Below are 19,394 nucleotides of genomic sequence, written 5' to 3'. Positions count from 1 at the left end.
TTCTCATGCATTCATCTTTCCATTCAACTGACACTTAAATTCTTAATACATGCTAACTACTGTTCTAAACAACAAGGATACAACTTTGTACCAGATGAAAACCCCTGCCCATATGGAGCATACGCTCACTCCCCAGTATTCTCTGAAGTCTGGCTATCAAAAAACCAACATTTACTGAACAGCTACTGTGTATTCAAAACTATGCTAAGCTGCTGAACATTCACAAAAAGCTTAAAATGTGACTCCTGCTCTCAAGAAATGTACAATCTATCCAAGGAAATTAAATTGATATACATAAGAGAGTCAGAGGGGTATGGTGAGGAGAGGTTTCCAAGCAGAAAATACAATGAGGGAAGGTCATGAAGCAAGAGGACTGGCCTGTTGCAGACGCTGAAAAGGAGAAAAAAATAAGGTTAATGTGGTATCAGATATTGGAGAGGAAGACCTAAACCAAACTATACAGGGTCCAACAAACAATGTTAACAAGTTTACATTATATTTCAAATAAATGCAAAGGCATTAAAAGATAGGAGAGTAAAATTAATTTTTTAGGATGTACAGAAGGCAGCAAGAGCAAATCCAGGGCAGCCAGGGAGGAAGTACCACACAGTGGCCCAGATTAAGACACGATAGTACCTTGGATTAGAATACTAGCAGTAAGGGCAAAACCAATCTGAGATACATGTAAAAGGTTGAATTAACTAGACTTTATTACTGTAGTGACTGCTCCCTCCTCTTCTATCTGACCCCAAAAAAACATTGATATTTAAAAGGGCAAATGAAAGTGGAAGCTGAAGAAGGTAAGTAGAGAAGACAGGAAGGTTTAGTGCCACAGATATTTAAAAGGGCAAATGAAAGTGGAAGCTGAAGAAGGTAAGTAGAGAAGACAGGAAGGTTTAGTGCCACATTCCATGGAATGGAAATGCTTCACAAAGGAAATAGTAAACTGTGGTGAATGGTTTGAGAGATCAAATGAGACAGACTGTAAACTGCCCATGAGATACAGCAACGTGAAGGTGACTGGTAATTTTGGCAAAAACAGTTCCAGAGTAGAGGTGAGGCTGGAGCCAGATTGGAGTGTGAACAATCTGCATCTTTCAAGAGGACTGCATAAAAAAGACAGAGGACGGTAGATGACAAGGGATGAGAGGCTCAGGAGATTTCAGAGTATGCACAATTTGTTTTGATCTGTTTTGTTTTTTAAAGATGAGAATATGTTTGAATACGGAGATTAAGGATCCAGTAGAGAGAGGGAGAGAGAGACAGTTCGATACCAAAGAGATCAAAAAGGGATAATGGATTGCAATAGGGTTCAGGAGAAAGAGGGAAACAAGATTCAGAGCAAGAAGATGGACTGGCCTTATACAGAAGGTGTAAAATTTCACCTTATCATCCAGGGAAGAAACATTCTATAAGCCCTAAAACAGGTAGATTTACAAATCAGAAAGGGCGCACTGTTGAGGGGGTTCTATCTGATGGCTTCCATCTTCTCTATGAAGTACTACACCACACATCATCTTCTGCTAAGGAGGGAAGCAGAATGAAAACTGGAGAAAGAATGAAAATGTGTTATGGAGTATAGGAGAGTGAGCTGACGACAGAGATGCTGTCTAGTTTCCATACAGTGTTGAGAACCTGGTTGAGACTGGTGACCACGAATTTATCAAGTTATCAAGCTACCTAACTGATCATCTCTAGGAAAGCTCAACAGTTTGAATACAGAAACCAATATGGTGGATGACTGAGTTCATCCAGGGCTGAACCTGACAGGCATGTATGAGTGAAAGACAAAAGGAGTCCAATGTATAAGAGAAATATTAAAGATGTATATACCAGCATGCAATCTAGAAAAGAAGGTAAGTGAAAGCAGGTGGAGACTACTGGAAGCCAAAAATAATAATAATAATAATAATAATAATGAAAAAATAAAAAAAAATTGAGGGAGCCAACGAAGGGACTGGAGAGGTCTCAAAAGAAACAGAAGCACGGCAGTGAGGGGACCTGAGAAAGTTAAGGTGTCCTTCTAAGGACACAGAGATATTTAAGTTAGTGATTTGAGGTGATTTCAAGGGGGGTGCAGTTTGGGAACATTAATTTTCTATCATGCTGGTAAGAATGAAAGGCAAAGAAAGACGCCTTGAGTTCAAACCAGTTAGGAGTAGAAACTATCCTATAGCTTTTATCCACAGAATACCTCTACCAAATAAAATGGCATTTTCTTTCTTTTAATAAGTTCAACTGTTTAGTCAATCACCAAATTTGATCTACTCATTCTTGGGTATATTTCTGTATGTAAGACCATATCCCCCCTTCTATTCTTTCTTGTTACTGGTTCCTATGAATGATCTCTTACATTACTAAAACAGAGACCTGCCAGTCCACACCGTATTTCTACTCTAATTTATCCTATATACCACCGACAGAGTAACCTTTAACAGAAAGTAACAAAACCGAGTAACAAAAAGCTGCATATCCATCACATCTATGCATCTATGTTAAACTTCAAATAAATGGTATTCATGGTCTGTAGCAAGATAGTCCAAACCAATTTCTCACTACCCTCCTAATTTATTACATCTTCTAAAAAGGCAAAATGAATTATTTGATCCTTACTTCCTCTCCAAATGTACTACATCATTTCAGCTTCTATGTCTTTTTTTCATGCCATTCTCTCTACTTGGAAGGTCCACCCCAATATCTCTGGTCAAAATCTAAGTCAAGCTTCAAAAAGTCTATCACAAAGGTCCATTCCTTCTGCAGACTTTTATCTGATCTCCAACCATGGTTAGTGCCCCCACGGTCTTTTTTTTTTTTTAAGATTTAAGATAGCAAGCATGCGCACACATGCGCACGCTGGGGTACAGGGCAAGGGAGAGGAACAGAGAGAATCCCAAGCTGAGTCCCCACTGAGAATGGAGCCCCGTGTGCAGGGCTCTATCTCACAACACTGAGATCATGACCTGAAATCAAGAGTCAAGACACTTAACTGAGCCACCCAGGTGCCCCTGGCCCCACTGTCTTAACTGACACAGTTCTTTGTACTTTTCCTACTTTTCCTGTGGCCCCATTCCTACTCTCCTTTATATTCAAATTTTTGAGGCCCTGGCTGCTCCCCACTAATGTGACTGTTAAGTCCACAGACTTGCTCATATTCGTCTCGCCCATGTCCCTCAGTACATTATCTCACAAGAGAGGTTGAGACCCTAAACCCAGTACCAAAAAAGAAAACAAACAAACAAAAAGAAACCCCACACATTAGAACCCTTCAAGTAAGTCAAACTTGAATGATGCTATGAAAAACCTAAAGGATGGTAGAAAGAAATATTGAGGTAACTAATGTTTTAGAAACTACTCCTCACTCAGGGCTTCAATTGTATTTATATGGGGAGATGCCTTCTGAAAAATTTTAACTGACAAAACTGAGTAGTAGGTATCTAAAATGAACATTTTATATATATTTTCCTTATACTTCTTGAGATATTTCAAATATTTCAACGCTACTCTCCATAAAATATAAAGTAAAATATACCTTAAGGTAATAACATCTTTGAGACTAACCAAGAAGTTTTTATGTTTTTATGGTACCACAAGGGTCACTTGTAAGGTGTTCTCAACAAAGGATAACCTCAACTATCATTTTCACAAAAACAGCCTAATTTTTTAATACTACTCAGCCATCAAAAAAAGGAAAGAAATATTGCCATTTGCAACAACATGGATGGAACTAGAGTGTCTTATGCTAAGCAAAAAGTCAATCGAAGAAAGACAATTATCATATGATCTCACTGATATGTAGAATTTAAGAAACAAAACAGAGGATATGATCATAGGGGAAGAGAGGAAAAAATAAAACAAGAAGAAATCAGAGAGGGAGACAAACCATAAGAGAATCTTAAGTACAGGAAACAAACTGAGGGCTGCTGAAGGGGAGAGGGGCAGGGGGATGGGGTAACTGGGTGATAGACATTAAGGAGGGCACATAATGTAATGAGCACTGGGTATTATATAAGACTGATGAATCACTGACCTCTACCTCTGAAATCAGTAATACGTTATATGTTAATTGAATTTAAATAAAAATAAGAATTTTTAAAATATCCTAAATTTCACATTCAGTATATTTTAACTTAAATTCTGAAGAAGAATGTTATAAAAAGAAACTGTTTTATTATTCTTACAGTTAGTATTCAGCACCACCCTATCCCCCATTTAATATATATGTTATATATGAAAAAAGAGAACAAAACTGATCCTTTAAGAAAAACTTTCAGGTAAAAACTTTTGGTGTTTGGGTGATAGTATGTTACTACATATGTTAACTGTAACACATGTACCACCGTGGTTGGGATGCTGTGAGGGATGCTGTGCATGTGTGGAGGGATGGGGGATATGGGAACTGTGTACTTTCGGCCTAATTTTGCTGTAAACCTAAAACAGCTCTAAAAAATGAAGTCTAATATTAAAAAAAAAGTTTTTGTGTGTCAAAGGACATTATCAAGAAAGTAAAAAGACAACCTTTAGAATGGGAAAAATATTTGCAAATCTGGTAAGTGTCTAATATCCAGAATATTTTAAAAATTCTTACAACAAAGAGACAACTTAATTAAAAAATAGACAAAGGACTTAAAAAGACATTTCCCCGGCAAAAATATACAAATGGCCAACAACCACATGAAAAGATATGCAACATCGCTAGTCATTAGGAAAATGTAATCAAAACCACAATACCACCTTTACACCCACTAGGACAGCTATATATAGGAAAAAGAAAATCATATAATAACAAGTGTTGGTAAGGATGTAAAGAAATCAGAACCCTTGTACATGGCAGGTATGAATGTTAAAATGGTTCAGACACTGTACAACACAGTTTGGGAGTTCTAAAAGTTAAACACAGAAGTCTGTACCTCTTAATCCCCTTCACCTATTTCATCCACCCCTTTGCACCCCTTCCCTCTGGCAACCGCCAGTTTGTTGAGTGTAATAAATCTGTTTCTGGTTTTCTCTTTTTCTTTTCATTTGTTTGTTTTTCAGATTCCACATATAAGTGAAATCATACAGTATTTGTCAGAATTATTTTACTTAGCATAATATTCTCTACGTCCATCCAACAACATCCAAGTTGTTGCAAATAACAAGATTTTATTTTTATTTTTTTAAGATTTTATTTATTTATTTGGGAAAGAGTGAGCAAGAGAACACAAGCTGGGGCGGGGGGGCGGGACAGGCAGGGGTAAAGGGAGAAGCAGGTTCCCTGTTGCGCAGAGAGCTGGACATGGGGCTTGATCCCAGGACCCTGAGATCATGACCTGAGCAGAAGACAGACACTCAACCTACTGAGCCACAGGCGCCCAAGACTTTATTCTTTCTTATGACTAAGTAACATTTCATTTTATATATATGCCATAGCCTCTTTATCCATTCAGATCTATCAACAGGTACTTACTTTGCTTCCACATTCTGGCTACTGTAAATAGTGCTGCAATAAACATAGGGGTGCATATATATATCCTTTCAAATTACTGTTTTTGTTTTCCTTGGGTAAATACCCAATAGTGGAATTAGTGGATTGTATGGTATTTCTATTTTTAATTTTTTTTTAAGATTTATTTATTTACTTGACAGAGAGAGAGATAGCCAGCGGGAACACAGGCAGGGGGAGTGGGAGAGGAAGAAGCAGGCTCCCAGCAGAAGAGCCTGATGTGGGGCTTGATCCCAGGACTCTGGGATCACGCCCTGAGCCGAAGGCAGACACTTAACAACTAAGCCACCCAGGTGCCCCTTTATTTTTAATTTTTTGAGGAAATTCCATACTGTTTCCTATTTGTAGTACCAATTTGCATTCCCACCAACAATAATGAAGATTCTCCACATCTCCACCAACACCTGTGATTTCTTGTCTTTTTGATACTAGCAATTCTGACTGGTGGGAGGTGATGCCTCACTGTGGTTTGATTTGCATTTCCGTGACAAGTAGTGGTGTTGAGCATCTTTTCATGGTCTATTGGCCATCTGTATGTCTTCTTCAGAAAAATGTATATTCAGACCCTCTGCCCATTTTTTAATCAAATGATTTGGGGTTTTTTGGTACTGAGTTGGAGTTTTTTATATATTTTGCATATTAACCCCTTATCAGATATATCATTTGCAAGTATCTTCTCCCATTCAGTATTGTAATAACTTTGTATGGTAACAGATGGTAACTACACGTATAGTGGTGAGCACTATACAACATACAGAATCACAATGTTGTACACCTGAAACTAATATAACATTATATGTCAACTATACTTCAATTAAAAAAAAAGTACCACATAACCCTGCAATTCCTAGGTGTATACTCAACAAATCGAAAATAGGGACTCGGGTAAGTACATATTCATAGCAGCACTATTCACAGTATTCACAGTAGCCAAAATGTGGTAACAGCTCAAAAGTCCACTGATGGATAAATGGAAAAGCAACCTGTGATACACAAGATGAAATGTAATTCAACCATAAAAAGGAAGGGAGTGACAAATGCGCAATGTGGTGTACCTCTAAAACATGATGCTAAGTTAAAGAAGTCAGACACAAAAGATCACAGATTGTGTGATTCCAGTTGTATGAAACACTAGAAATAGATAAATCTAAAGACACAGAATGCAAATTGGTATTTGCCAGGGGCTAGAGAGAAGGGAGGTAAACTTAATGGGTACAGGAATAATGGAATGTTTTAGAAGTATGTGTTATAATACTTGTACATCAAAAGCAAATAATATTACTTTCTAGTTTTAGTGTAAGATACATAAATTACTAATCTTAACACACTCAGAGAGCAGTGTAACACAGGAATTAAGAGCCCAAGTTATTCATTAACGAGGATAAAATTTCAGATCCACCACTTACTAGCTGTGTAAGTTACTTAAGCCTGGATAGTTACTCAACCCCTTTGTCAAGTTTCCTCATCTGAAAACAGGGATGATAACAGTAGCTGCCTCACAGGGTTATTATGAGAATTAAACAATTTTTTACTTATAAAGTACTAAAATGATGTTTGGCATGAAGTGATTATTAAATAAAAATTACTAATTACTGTATTTTAAAGGAGTTCCATAATAAATATATCAAAATACAAAAGTACATTTAAAAAAAAATATCTGCTTTCCCTGCCACCGTTCCCTCCCATCTGCCCTTTATCTCTACAGTTTGGCAGAATTCCCTTTAGAGAACATGGTGTGACTGGCATTCAGGATCTCCCACTACGTTAATGATCTCAAAGCTTATGATTTCTCTAAATCAACTCTCCCTCACAAAGAGCTAGGGGCATCTGGCCTACCTAGAAAGAGTCATAGGTAAAGAGCACTACAGAACTGTTAACACTTTCCCTAACAATCCAACTGGGGGAATTTCAGATCTTACCAAGATCTCAAATGAATTCATTACGTTATAAACAAACATTTTCAAATTATTTCACATTAACATAAATGTTCTGACACTGTTGAAAGTATGTCATTTATCACCCTTTCATGCTCCATTCCAGACTATTCTGTCATTCATTTAATCTAATGACTCAATGTTCATAATGCAAAACTAGTAACTAAAAAAATACTTTTACAAATACTATTTGAAACTAATTTTTATAGCACTTAATGTAAAAATTTATCTTCTAGAATTTACCTTTGGAATCATCTTTGTTAGACTCTTTATTCTGACAACTTTTCTCGTTATCTTTAAACAAGATGGCTGGAACAAAAGCTTTCAAATCAATGAGGTTCTCATAAAAATTCCGAGCATCTTCATCTTCCCATATACCACCTTCCAAGTCATATTCTCCAGGCTTACCAGGTGTAAAGATATCAATTCCAGGCCCATGCTCTACGATAAAATAAGCCAGAGGGAATTAAAACCATTTCAGGTGTAATATGCAAAACCACATTACAATATTTTATATTTTCAATTTTACAACTGATGACCCTTGAGTGTTTCAATTAATAGAAGCTTCTTCAATCAACAAACACTCTGGATTGTTCATGTAATCATTTTTTTTAAAGATTTTATTTATTTATTTATCAGAGAGAGAGACAGCCAACGAGAGAGGGAACACAAGCAGGGGGAGTGGGACACAAAGAAGCAGGCTCCCAGAGGAGCAGAGAGCCCGATGTGGGGTCCAAAGGCAGACGCTTAACGACCTAGCCACCCGGGCGCCCCCATGTAATCATCTTTAACATCAAATCAGGACAGACTAGAGGACAGCATATGAGAAAGATGTTTTTTTCTCTTAAATGTTTTATGTAATTAATATGAGATTAAGTAGCCAGTTAACATATTAGGCCTACTTTCAGGAAACTTAAAAATAAGAAATATATAAGCCTGGCCATTCCTAAAACATCCACATCTCCCATAAAGCATTTTTTTTATGACTTCCAACCCTCTGTATATCACAATATCTTCGCAAGTAAACCAAAAAAAAAATTTAAGATCTTTTTTTTAAGCAATCTCTGCACCCAACGTGGGGCTCAAACTCACAACCCTGAGATCAAGAGTCACATGCTCTCTGGGGCGCCTGGGTGGCTCAGTCAGTTAGGCATCTGCCTTCGGCTCAGGTCATGATCCCAAGGGTCCTGGGATGGAGGCCTGAGTCGGGCTCCCTGCTTAGCAGGGAGTCTGGTTCTCCCTCTGCCTCTGCCCCTCCCCACCCTACTCGTGCTTGCATGCCCATACGCTCTCTCTCTCTCTCAAAAAAAAAAAAAGAGTCACATGGTCTGCCAACTGTGCCAGTCAGGCACCCCAGAAGTAAACCATAAACTTTTAATTAAGAAGCATCCCTTCTTTTGGTATAATCCATGGTATAAGGCAGGTTGCTATAAATGGTCAACTGATAAATAACTGGCAAGAAGAGAAGGAAAGATGAAGAAATATAAAGATATTTCAGTAGAAGGTAGAAAAACCATGTATATATTTGCACATGTGTGTGCACATACACACACAGTCTACCTTTTACATACAACTATAAATTCTTAAACTCAGAAGAGCAAAATTAATATCCAACTTCATGATCATTAGGTCACTCATGAATTTATCTATTCTCACTGCGCTTCTCTCCTAACTAGAATTTTAAGTAGGAGAATGATCACGTAAATTAAAAATAACCATAAGAAAATGATTCATTTCATAGGCAAAATAAGACCAAAAGCAAAAATAACAGAACACTGGCTCCCTAGCACACTCCTTATATGCCTCACAGCAAATATATTTAAACACAGGACACTAAACCCATATAATATAAGAGAAAAGACTGATAAATTTATAACTTTTGTTTAATGAAAAATGTAAACAAAAGCAAAGGACAAACTAGAAGACAATACTGGCAATATTCATACAAAGAATTAATATTCACAATATAAAGAGCCATACAACCAAAGACCAAAACTCCAACAGAAAAATGGATAAAGCCTCTGAACAGGTAAGTTAAAGACCATATGAAAAGAACCTTAACTTCAGTACTAATCAGGATAATGTTAAATAAAGTTAACATTTATCACTTCAACACATTAGATTATGTTTAAAAGACTGATACCAGCAAACGCTGACAAGACCATAGGGAAGTAAGCACTCTCATACCTTCTCTAGAGTATAAATTAATACAGCATTAAGGAGATGTCATCTGTCAGTATCCATCAATATTTATCTTATTTTTTTTAACATTTTATTTACTTATTTGACAGACAGCGAGAGAGCAAGCACAAGCAGGGAGAGTGAAAGGCACAGGGAGAAGGAGAAGCAGGCTCCCCGATGAGCAGACAGCACGACACAGGGCTTGATCCCAGACCCTGGAATCATGACCTGAGCTGAATGTAGGCACTTAACCATCTGAGCCACCCACGCACCCCAGTATCTATCAATATTTAAAATAAGTATAATCTTTGATCAAACTGCAAGATTCCTTCTAGGAATCTATACCAAAGAAATAAAAGAAAATGTGAAGTAAGATTTACAAGGATATTCACTGTAGCACTGTTTGTTACAGAGCAAAACTGAAAAGAATCTAAATATCTACCAATAAGGGCTGACAAACTGCATTTATACACTCTGTAATATTAATCAGGTACTAAAATAATAAGGCATATCAATCTGAACTCCGCACTTCCTCAAAAATATGTTATTGAAAGAGAAAAGTTAATGCAAAATAACATACTACATAAATTAACAATAAAGCTATGTATCAATATCTGATTATATATTTTACATATCTATTTTGTACTAAAAAGTTTGGACAGATTCGTATCAAACTATTTTTTTTTTTTTAAAGATTTTATTTACTTATGTGACGGAGAGACAGCCAGTGAGAGAGGGAACACAGCAGCGTAGTGGGAGAGGAAGAAGCAGGCTCCCAGCAGAGGAGCCTGATGTGGGACTCGATCCCGGAACGCCGGGATCACACCCTGAGCCAAAGGCAGCCGCCTAACGACTGCGCTACCCAGGCGCCCCTCGTATCAAACTATTAACCATGGATAGCTTGGAAAATGGAAAGCATAAGATAGACTTTCACTTTCTACTCTATAATATGCATGAATATTTTACATATATGAAAAATGTATTTGCACGGTAATTATAAATTGTGAAAAAATCAACTTCTGAGAAGCAAAAAAATGGTACCAAGTCAAAAAGCAGTAGATAATTACAGGAAATACTGGCAATGATGTGATGAAGAATAATTTCTTTAACATGCAAAGTGCTTTTATAATTCAATTAAAAATAGATAAATATTTGATTAAAAAGAAAAGGCGGGGGTAAAGGATTCAAACCAGTATGTCACAGAGAAACAAAACAGCCAGTAAACTTAAAGAAAAGATGCTCAACCTCACTCAGAAGATAAAAATCAAGAACTACAATACAGTAAGAGTGTAAGGAAACACTCATTCTCACATAGCTAGTGGCATGTAAATTTCTTTGGAAGAATATTTAACTTTATATATTTAAACTTAAAATACATATACTCTATGGAAGTGTTGAATCACTATACTGTACACCTGAAACTAATATTACACTGTATGTTAACTGACTGGAATTAAAATAAAAACTTAAAAAATAAAAAATTATAATAAAATGTAAAAAAAAAGTAGTTGCAGAATAGCATATATAATATGATCTTATTTCAGCAGGGCAGGAACAAATATTATTATTTTTAAAGATTTTATTTATCTATTTGACAGAGAGAGAGAGAGCACAAATAGGCAGAGGAAAAGGGAGAAGCATGCTCCCTGCTGAACAGGAGCCTGACGCAGGGCTCGATCCCAAGACCCTGGGATCATGACCTAAGCTCAAGGCAGATGTTTAACTGACTTAGCCATTCAGGCACCCCAGGAACAAATATTCTGATCACTTAAAAGTTTAGGCCTCTTCAGGCCAAGATGAGGTACCAGTGACCTAAAACAACTAAAAAACCAGGCAAACAATATATGAAAGTTTTTGAACACAACATCAGTTAGCACAGGAAAGTGATTCCTACAGAGAAGAAACAAAAAACCTGAGCCCTATAATTAACTGCTCTAGCTTACTGCCTGATAAGATTTTCCAGTACGGCCAAGTACGGCAGAAGTGAAACCGACCCCAGCAGTCTCCATGAGATGAGAATGACAGAAGCTGAGAGTGTGGCAAGACTCTAGCCTAGGTGGCTAGATATTGCAGGACAGAGTACCAGAGAGGAAAAAGCACAGAGACAGACCTTAAAGATCGGCAGACAGTGCCCCCTGACTATTCAGCAGAATGCTGATCAGCCCCTATGTGTGAGGGTTATGTGTGAGGGTTTCCCAGCTGAGACTGGGAAAATAACTACTCATGAATCTTCCAATTCATGGGAAATCAGGTAGAGTACAGAAGGATATTGCTTCTGTAATAGGGAAAATTAGCCCCAGACTAAAGGCTGCACTGATCCCACCTAACAAAGCCAACCTGAAAAGGATAAAATTGTTTCCAAGTAGCTTAACTGTGCCACAGAATGAAGGTCAATGATATTTCTAAGAATACAAAAATATCCAGCAGTTATCCAATTAAACATGATGAAAAAGCAAAAAGTAGAAAAAATACAAGAGCTGTAGAGGAGATCAATCACTTAATCAATTAAAACCAATGCAGAAATGACATATATGATAAAATTAGTAGACAAGGATATGAAAACAGATATTCTAACTGTATTTCATATACTCAACAAGCTAGGAGACTGACCAAGCATGTCTGAGACCATGGAAAATATAACCAGCTTCCAGAGATAAAAATTACATTTCTATATAAAATTAATAGCATAGGGGCACCTGGGTGGCACAGTTGGTTGACCATCGGACTCTTGGTTTCAGCTCGGGTCATGACCTCAGGGTTGTGGGATCTAGCCCAGTGACCAGCTCTATACTCAGCACAGAGTGTGCTTGAGATTCTTAGATTCTTTCCTCCTCCTTCTCCCTCCAGCTCTGTTCCTCCCTGTCCCCCCACCCATACTGCTTGCTCTAATAAATAAAATCTTAAAAAGGGGGGGGGGCCTGTTGGATATAATTCAAAGATATCTAATATGAAAGAACCAGAAGGAATGCATCATAAGATCATATGTGTTAATTATTGTCCTCTAAGTGCAAAGCCTTTTCCATTCATAGGAGTATTTCAAATAATAGCTTTTCAAAGTTCTTGTTAGGTCTTAATACTACTTCTTCATTTAAAACACCTTAAAGGCATGTTTAAAACTTAATTTTCAATCATATAAATCTGACAAAAGAAAAGGTAAATGACCATGCCTAATACTCCTTTCATTTAAAACACTTTAAAGGCATGTTTAAAACTTAAATTCTCAATAATATACATCTGACAAAGTAAAGATAAGTGATAGTGCTTACTGAAAAATCAATGTTTTTAGGGCTATCTTACCTTCTGGTGTCGGTTTGTCTTGAGGAAGATCTGGCATATTTTCATCCAAGAGGTCTGCTAAGGATTGAGAATTTGCCAGCAGCTTCTGATATGACATAGCAAATTCCTCATACTGTTTATGTCTATCTTCACTTAGCTCCCCTTTAGAATGGAGAATACGCCTATAAACAAATGATGAAATAATCTGATAATCTCATCAAAATACATGTGATCATGTACTGTTACACTGGGAATGTTCTATAAAAGTGTATTTTATCACATAAGCTTTTTGCATGATTTTCTTCAATTTATTTTATTTACATTTTCAAGATGTATCTGAAAATTAAAACTGGTATAATCAAATTCTCCTAATCAATTAAATTTAACATTAGTTTAACATTTAACATTAGTTCTTCCAAGAATATTGAGATTATGCCCACAGAAATGTAAAATTTAACAATGCCACTAAATAAAAATCATTTTAAAAGTATTTTGTTAAAGTCATACTCCCTTCAGACACAATCAAAAATACTTAACATACCTAAAAAAGTTACTATTCAAAAACAAGTTATCAAATCAGTATCCTTAAACTTCCACAATGATTTGAATCAAGATTTTTTGAAAAAGCCCACATCTTCCTAACAGCCAATTCTCAGCTTACTGTACAAGTATTGGTTATTTACCCATTTACCAAATATTAATTGAGCAACACACTTAAGCAAGGCCAGGCCATCTCAGGAGCAGAGAATACAACTAGTCTTCTACTCTACAAACAGGTCACTAATAAGCCACCCATAATTAGAAATGCAGACTACTGAAAATTTTCAAAATGAATAGTGAAGTAAAAACCTTCCTATAAATACAGATAGTTGAGATGTCTATATCTACATCTATTTGTAACTAAGTACATATGTAGTGTAACATGTGAAATCTATAAACCTTAATGCAAATACAATATAGGTTTCAAAAAGCCCACTGTAAATTAAGTCATTTTCAAAATATTTAAAAGTTTTTTTATTACTTGTCATTTGCATTTTCTTATAAACAAGGAAGAAAACGAGGTGGTTTTTTGGTGATATCTTATTAAAAGTTACAGAAAATAAAGTGAAAAACCATGCCTAAACTTACTCACCCAGCTTAGCTGGAACAATTTCCAACCTTTCCCATCTTATCGCATTCCTACCCACATAAACTTTCGCTTAAATGCTGTAACATTCCAGCCAACGTTTCCTAAGTTAGAAATATCAGCTCCCATTATAAGCACAAGGTAGATCAATGCATAGGTTACTATTCATTAAATCCAATCTTTTTTTTTAAATCCAGCCTATTAGGGATCTAAAATGAAAAATTTTCACTCATTTTCTTACGATTTAAAAGTACATTAGTATCGTTCTATGAACAAGAATATAATTTCTTTCCCTCTTTAACCATTTATTTCAAACTAATTTTACGGGAAAAAAAACAGTCTTTCAGTAAGTTTTATGAATGAATTCTAAACCCAACATTCAAAAGTACTCAACCTGTGAAAGTAATGACTATCACTTTGAATAAGTGAGCTTGTCAGAACTTTTAATTAGAAGTGATATCGTTTTTGAAGACAAAAAGACACTAAAATGAAATAAATTGTTTAAATAAATAATACTCAAAAGTAGGCTATTCTAAAATGTTCTGCAGTGTATTATTAGAAAAAATGTTCATCAATAAAAACTTAGGAGTTTATTCTGTAGCAGATTATGTTCAGAGCAATAATAACAGTCCTAAGAGATTTCAAAACCTCTATTGACAAGATGCAAAATTATTTCAGTACTTGAAAAGAAATTGGAAAATATCTCAAAATAACAGAACCTGGAACTTTCTCTAACAAGTTCTGACATTCTAGTAATCTGAAGAACATATACGCCGTTTTAGGTTATACAACATTCACTAAGCATTTATGATATATAAGCAGTAACAAAGTGATGACTATTTTATCACAACAAAAAAGGAACACTCTTTTTTCCAATATCAATCTCATTTTCAAACATTTGCCTGTGACTTTGCATTCCATCAATTAAAAGTGATTTAATTCTATAATAGTTCCCTCTGTACACATGCCAATTCCTTTCCAGTCATCTTAGAACAAATTTAAAACTCTGAAGTTCCAGAGATAACTCCTCACACTTCCCCAAATCTCAATCCCATGTCAAATTTTTTAACAGTACTAATTTACCTAACTGTTTAACTTACAAGTGCTTAGGTTACTACCTAGTGAGAACAGTCCTCAGGACAAAAGCTTAAATTTTGGTGCATTTATTTTCTAATCATCTCTTACACTAAAAACTTAGCAAGCAGCACAAGATACCAATGAAATGGCATTGGAAGAGTTCTGTCATACACAAAACTTATACAGTCCTACATATTCCCTTTGACCATTTATTTAATATATTTACTGAACATCAGACTAAACACACAGCATGTAGTAAGACTATAGATTTCAAGCACAGAATTAAATGCATCATAGGTCCTGAACATTCAAAATCCCTAGAATCATTTAGAAGTGCTCATCAAATTAAAATGAAACATTTTTAATGACTGTACTATATATGGCAGTTCTTTATGTTTATGAAGCCCATTGGAAAAGATTTTCAGTTTAACTTTTTTAGAAGACCTGTATGAGGGAACTAAACATTATGCAGCACATTTGATCAAAATACCTATTCTATTTGGTGTAAATCTCACCAAAATTTCTTATGAGAATTCCATGGGAATATATCACCATGCAAAATCAAGCTGAATATATGATTTATCACATATTTTAATTACCATCTCTTCAGAAGCACATATATTCAGAAAGTTGAACAGAAGCCAGTCTTTTTGAGATGGTCATAAATTAGAGGTTAGAAAACTATTTCTGCAAAGGAGCCAGATATAAGTATTTTAGGCTTCGCAGACCATTTGTTCTTTGTTGCAACTACTCAACTCTGCTGATATGGCACAAAAACAGCCACAGTTAATACATAAACAAATGAGCGTGACCATGTTCCAATAAAACTTTGTTCATGGACACTGCAATTTGAACTCATATAATTTTAGTATTTCACAAAATATTCCTCTTTTGATTTTTCCCCAACCATCCAAAAAAGTTAAAGCCATTGTTATTCTTAGCCCACCAGCTGTATAAAAAATAGTGGTGGGTCTATCTGGCCTGTGGGCCATAGTTTGCCAATGCCTGTCATAATTCGAGTTCAATGAATCAGTATCATTGTTAAATGTATTATAATGAACACATTCCCTCTCATGACATCACTGTAAAATAGGGAGCTACTGGCAGCATTTTAAAGATATAAAAAGCAAGCAATGAAAACAAAATTAATTCCAAATCTTATTCATTATAATAAAAATACAAGGTAGTAGACCTCCTTCACCCAATGATGAGTTATCACTGTCTGGAAGCAATCCTAAGGTACATCAATCTTTGATTTCTAGTGTTTTTTATATTGCTAATTCAATATTGTAAAACTGACAGAAAATATCAAATAGTCCATTCTTAAATCAAGCATTCAATCTCATAAGTCATAAATGCCTCAAAAAATTCTAGTATTAAAAGACATATTTTTGTTGTTTTCCTTTTTTAAATTTTTATTCTTATTGCTCGACACTCGTGGTCTTTTATTTTGTAGATTGTTTACTGCTGTTTTGCATTATTTTAAAAACACACATTTTCAAAATCATAAAAAGGTACAAGAGAAATTCTCATCAAGTCTTTCTGAAGGACTAAGCAGGCAATATACTACAAATAATAAATTCACATTTACTACTTACAATGAGCCAGATACTATTATTAAAAGTGCTTTTACACGTGAATTCACTCTACATCATTCACATTTATCTCAGAGGTAGAGTGCTACTGTTATTCCATTTTACAGACGAGAAAACTGAAGCACGGAGATGTGAGATAACTTGCCAAGAATTACAGAACTGAGTAAGTAACAGATCTAAGACTTGAACCCAAGTAGCCTGGCTCCAGAGTCCATGTTCACAACTACTGGACTATAATGCCTTCCAAATTAAAATTATCCACATGGTACCTTATACTGAAATTAGAATGTCTCTCGAATGCATATATCAAAGGCAAGCCTCACACTGGGGTGTTTATTTTATATCTTTTTGGGTCCTTCTGTTTGGATCTGACTTGGTAAGCACCAAGTCACTACTGTGTTTATTAGACACCTTAAAATTAAGTGTAAGTACTAAATGCAATAAAGATGAGTAATATGGAAATTGTGAAAAAATACAGTATGAAGAGGTATGAAAGAACTGGATCTGTCATTTACTATGTAAGTCACAATGGGCAAGCTCTTTAATCAACCTAGATCTGATCACCTTCAAAATAGAGGTATTTCTTTCAAGGGTATTATGAGGGATCAATTAAGATCATACATGTGATGCACTTTATCAATGTAAAACAGTATTTTAATGAGAAAAAAAATGCCACAGCCCACTGTAAAAAAGGCAAGAACTTCAATACCAAATATTATTTGATCTTATATTAGCCAAATTAAAAAAGAAAAAAATCTTGGCAAGAACACAGAAAATTCATTTTAGCTTTGACCTTATACAGTCATACAAAATAACATAGAACACATGGCCCAAATCTTTAAAAAATTAACCATGAAGTAGACCCAGAAAAACTACTAGGTTTTACTTTTTGTCTCCTTTAGCAATTTGTTAAATTTTCAAGCGAATTAAATTTTCTTTTGGTTTCATTTTAGAATTCGGTTATGGATGTCTTATAATTTTGTATGAAAAGATACTACAGCATAGTAAGCGTAACTGTACTCAAATATTTATTAAATAACTGTCAAAGTCTTTGAATGGGAGATAATTTCAGGAAAGAAATAACAATTTTAGAGTACTTACAAAATTGTTAAAGCCTCGTTGAGTCTGAAGTACAGTGACATAATATCTTAATAGTGCTTAAATACTATAAAATTTATCAAACATTCTACCTGTAAAGGCAAGGTACAACTTACCTGGAAGGAAAGTGGAAGGCAAAAGCAACACTACTTAATTTTACATTAATGTGTTTTTAAGTTTCAACATTGGCAAAGTAATACCTCATGAATTTGCAGTAATGAAAGAAATCTCTGATTTCAATAACAACAGGGAAATCCTACATTCTTATTTATTTTTTCTATACTTTCAATCGAATCACTTAGTGCTGTCTGAACATGCAATCATGAAGGTCCTAATTCACCAGTACCGAAAAAAGGAACTTTTACCATCATTACCACCAGTTAGGGAGAAAGAAAGGAATTAAAACACTTTAAAATTACTCAAGCAAGAATTGACTTAATATATGAATTCATGATTTCACTACTGCAAGAAACACAATGTTACATAATTAAATTATATCTAATAAAAATTAAATCATTTCTTCAATTTTTATTAAATGCCAAAAAATAGGTCATATTACCTCTATGAGAGTAATATCTCATAGCACAAAGCATTTTAAGTATAAAGTAAGAGCACTGAACATTATAAAAAGCAAAACCTACCAAGTAAAGCTATTAACTTTAAACTGGCAGATGCTACTAGATATTTTCAAATGTGTAAATATTAATTATAACTCCCAAGGATCAATCACTTAAACAAAATGTATTTTAAAAATTCTTTGAAGTACAAAAAGCTTATAAGGTCACACTTACTAGAATTCACCAAATTCTACGGTCAGTTGTATTATTTGCTAATAATTACAAATCCCTCAGCGGCTTTGAAACAGCACTAGCTATCTAATATCTGTAGTATCAGCCCAGGTAACATGAGAAAAGAACAGCTAAGACTCAACAGGTCTTATGCATCACTGTCTTCATTCATTCATTTGTGTCTTTTCGAAAATACCAGAGATTTTATTATTCTATTTTTTTTTAATTGGTTGAAAGAATTCTTAAGTATAGACTTGAATGAGTATAGATGAAGACTTCACAACCTCTTATGAATAGTGCCATCTCCCAAGTTAATTAAAATGACCCAGAGCATTTAGGATTCACAGACTGAAAACAGAATATATTTGTTTTTTTTTTTTTAAAAACTGTCATTATTAATATATTGAATAAAGGCTTAAAATAATTTAACTATATGAGTTTTAAATATCCGCTAGGTTGGCACTTAGATTTCCAGAATTACCATGCCTAGAGAAATCTTACTGGGAAAACCTACTGTCCATGATTATTCCCATGATGTAGAATAACCTCGAAACACCTACTGGATAATGACTGGGAGGGGGAAACTTTGGGAAACTGGTCATTTTAACAGTACATTGTAATGTACTAATAGTAGGCCAAGGGACTCTGCACTAATCCATTCCTCATGTCTTCTTGGTCAGTCAGGTATTCAAATCTACACTAAAGAGGCTGCTCAATTTGAAGCTATCCTAAGGCATGAGTTTCTTATTAAGCTATATGCCAATTATTTTCTATATTGTGATTAAGATTTTCCCATCTCCCAAATTATTGCATCTAAGCAGATAGTATCCCATGATA

At 35.1% G+C, this 19,394-nt stretch overlaps 1 protein-coding gene across 3 annotated transcripts in view; it reads right to left on the bottom strand.

Moving 5' to 3' along the window:
- UPF2 (UPF2 regulator of nonsense mediated mRNA decay) overlaps window positions 1-19,394 on the bottom strand; it is a 105,483-nt gene that overhangs the window by 73,766 nt on the left and 12,323 nt on the right. For all 3 annotated transcript variants that reach the window (XM_044392083.3, XM_044392084.3, XM_026478637.3), the window contains exons 4-5: window positions 12,895-13,055; window positions 7,660-7,857 (exon numbers count right to left, since the gene is read on the bottom strand). In XM_044392083.3, coding sequence (XP_044248018.1) covers window positions 7,660-7,857; window positions 12,895-13,055 — 359 coding nt within the window. The remainder of the gene's footprint in view (window positions 1-7,659; window positions 7,858-12,894; window positions 13,056-19,394) is intronic.

The sequence above is a fragment of the Ursus arctos genome, unplaced genomic scaffold (assembly GCF_023065955.2).
Source record: "Ursus arctos isolate Adak ecotype North America unplaced genomic scaffold, UrsArc2.0 scaffold_30, whole genome shotgun sequence".
NCBI classification, from domain to species: Eukaryota; Metazoa; Chordata; class Mammalia; order Carnivora; family Ursidae; genus Ursus; species Ursus arctos.
Note: the sequence above shows the minus strand (reverse complement) of the source record. Positions and strands in the feature narration are given on the sequence as shown.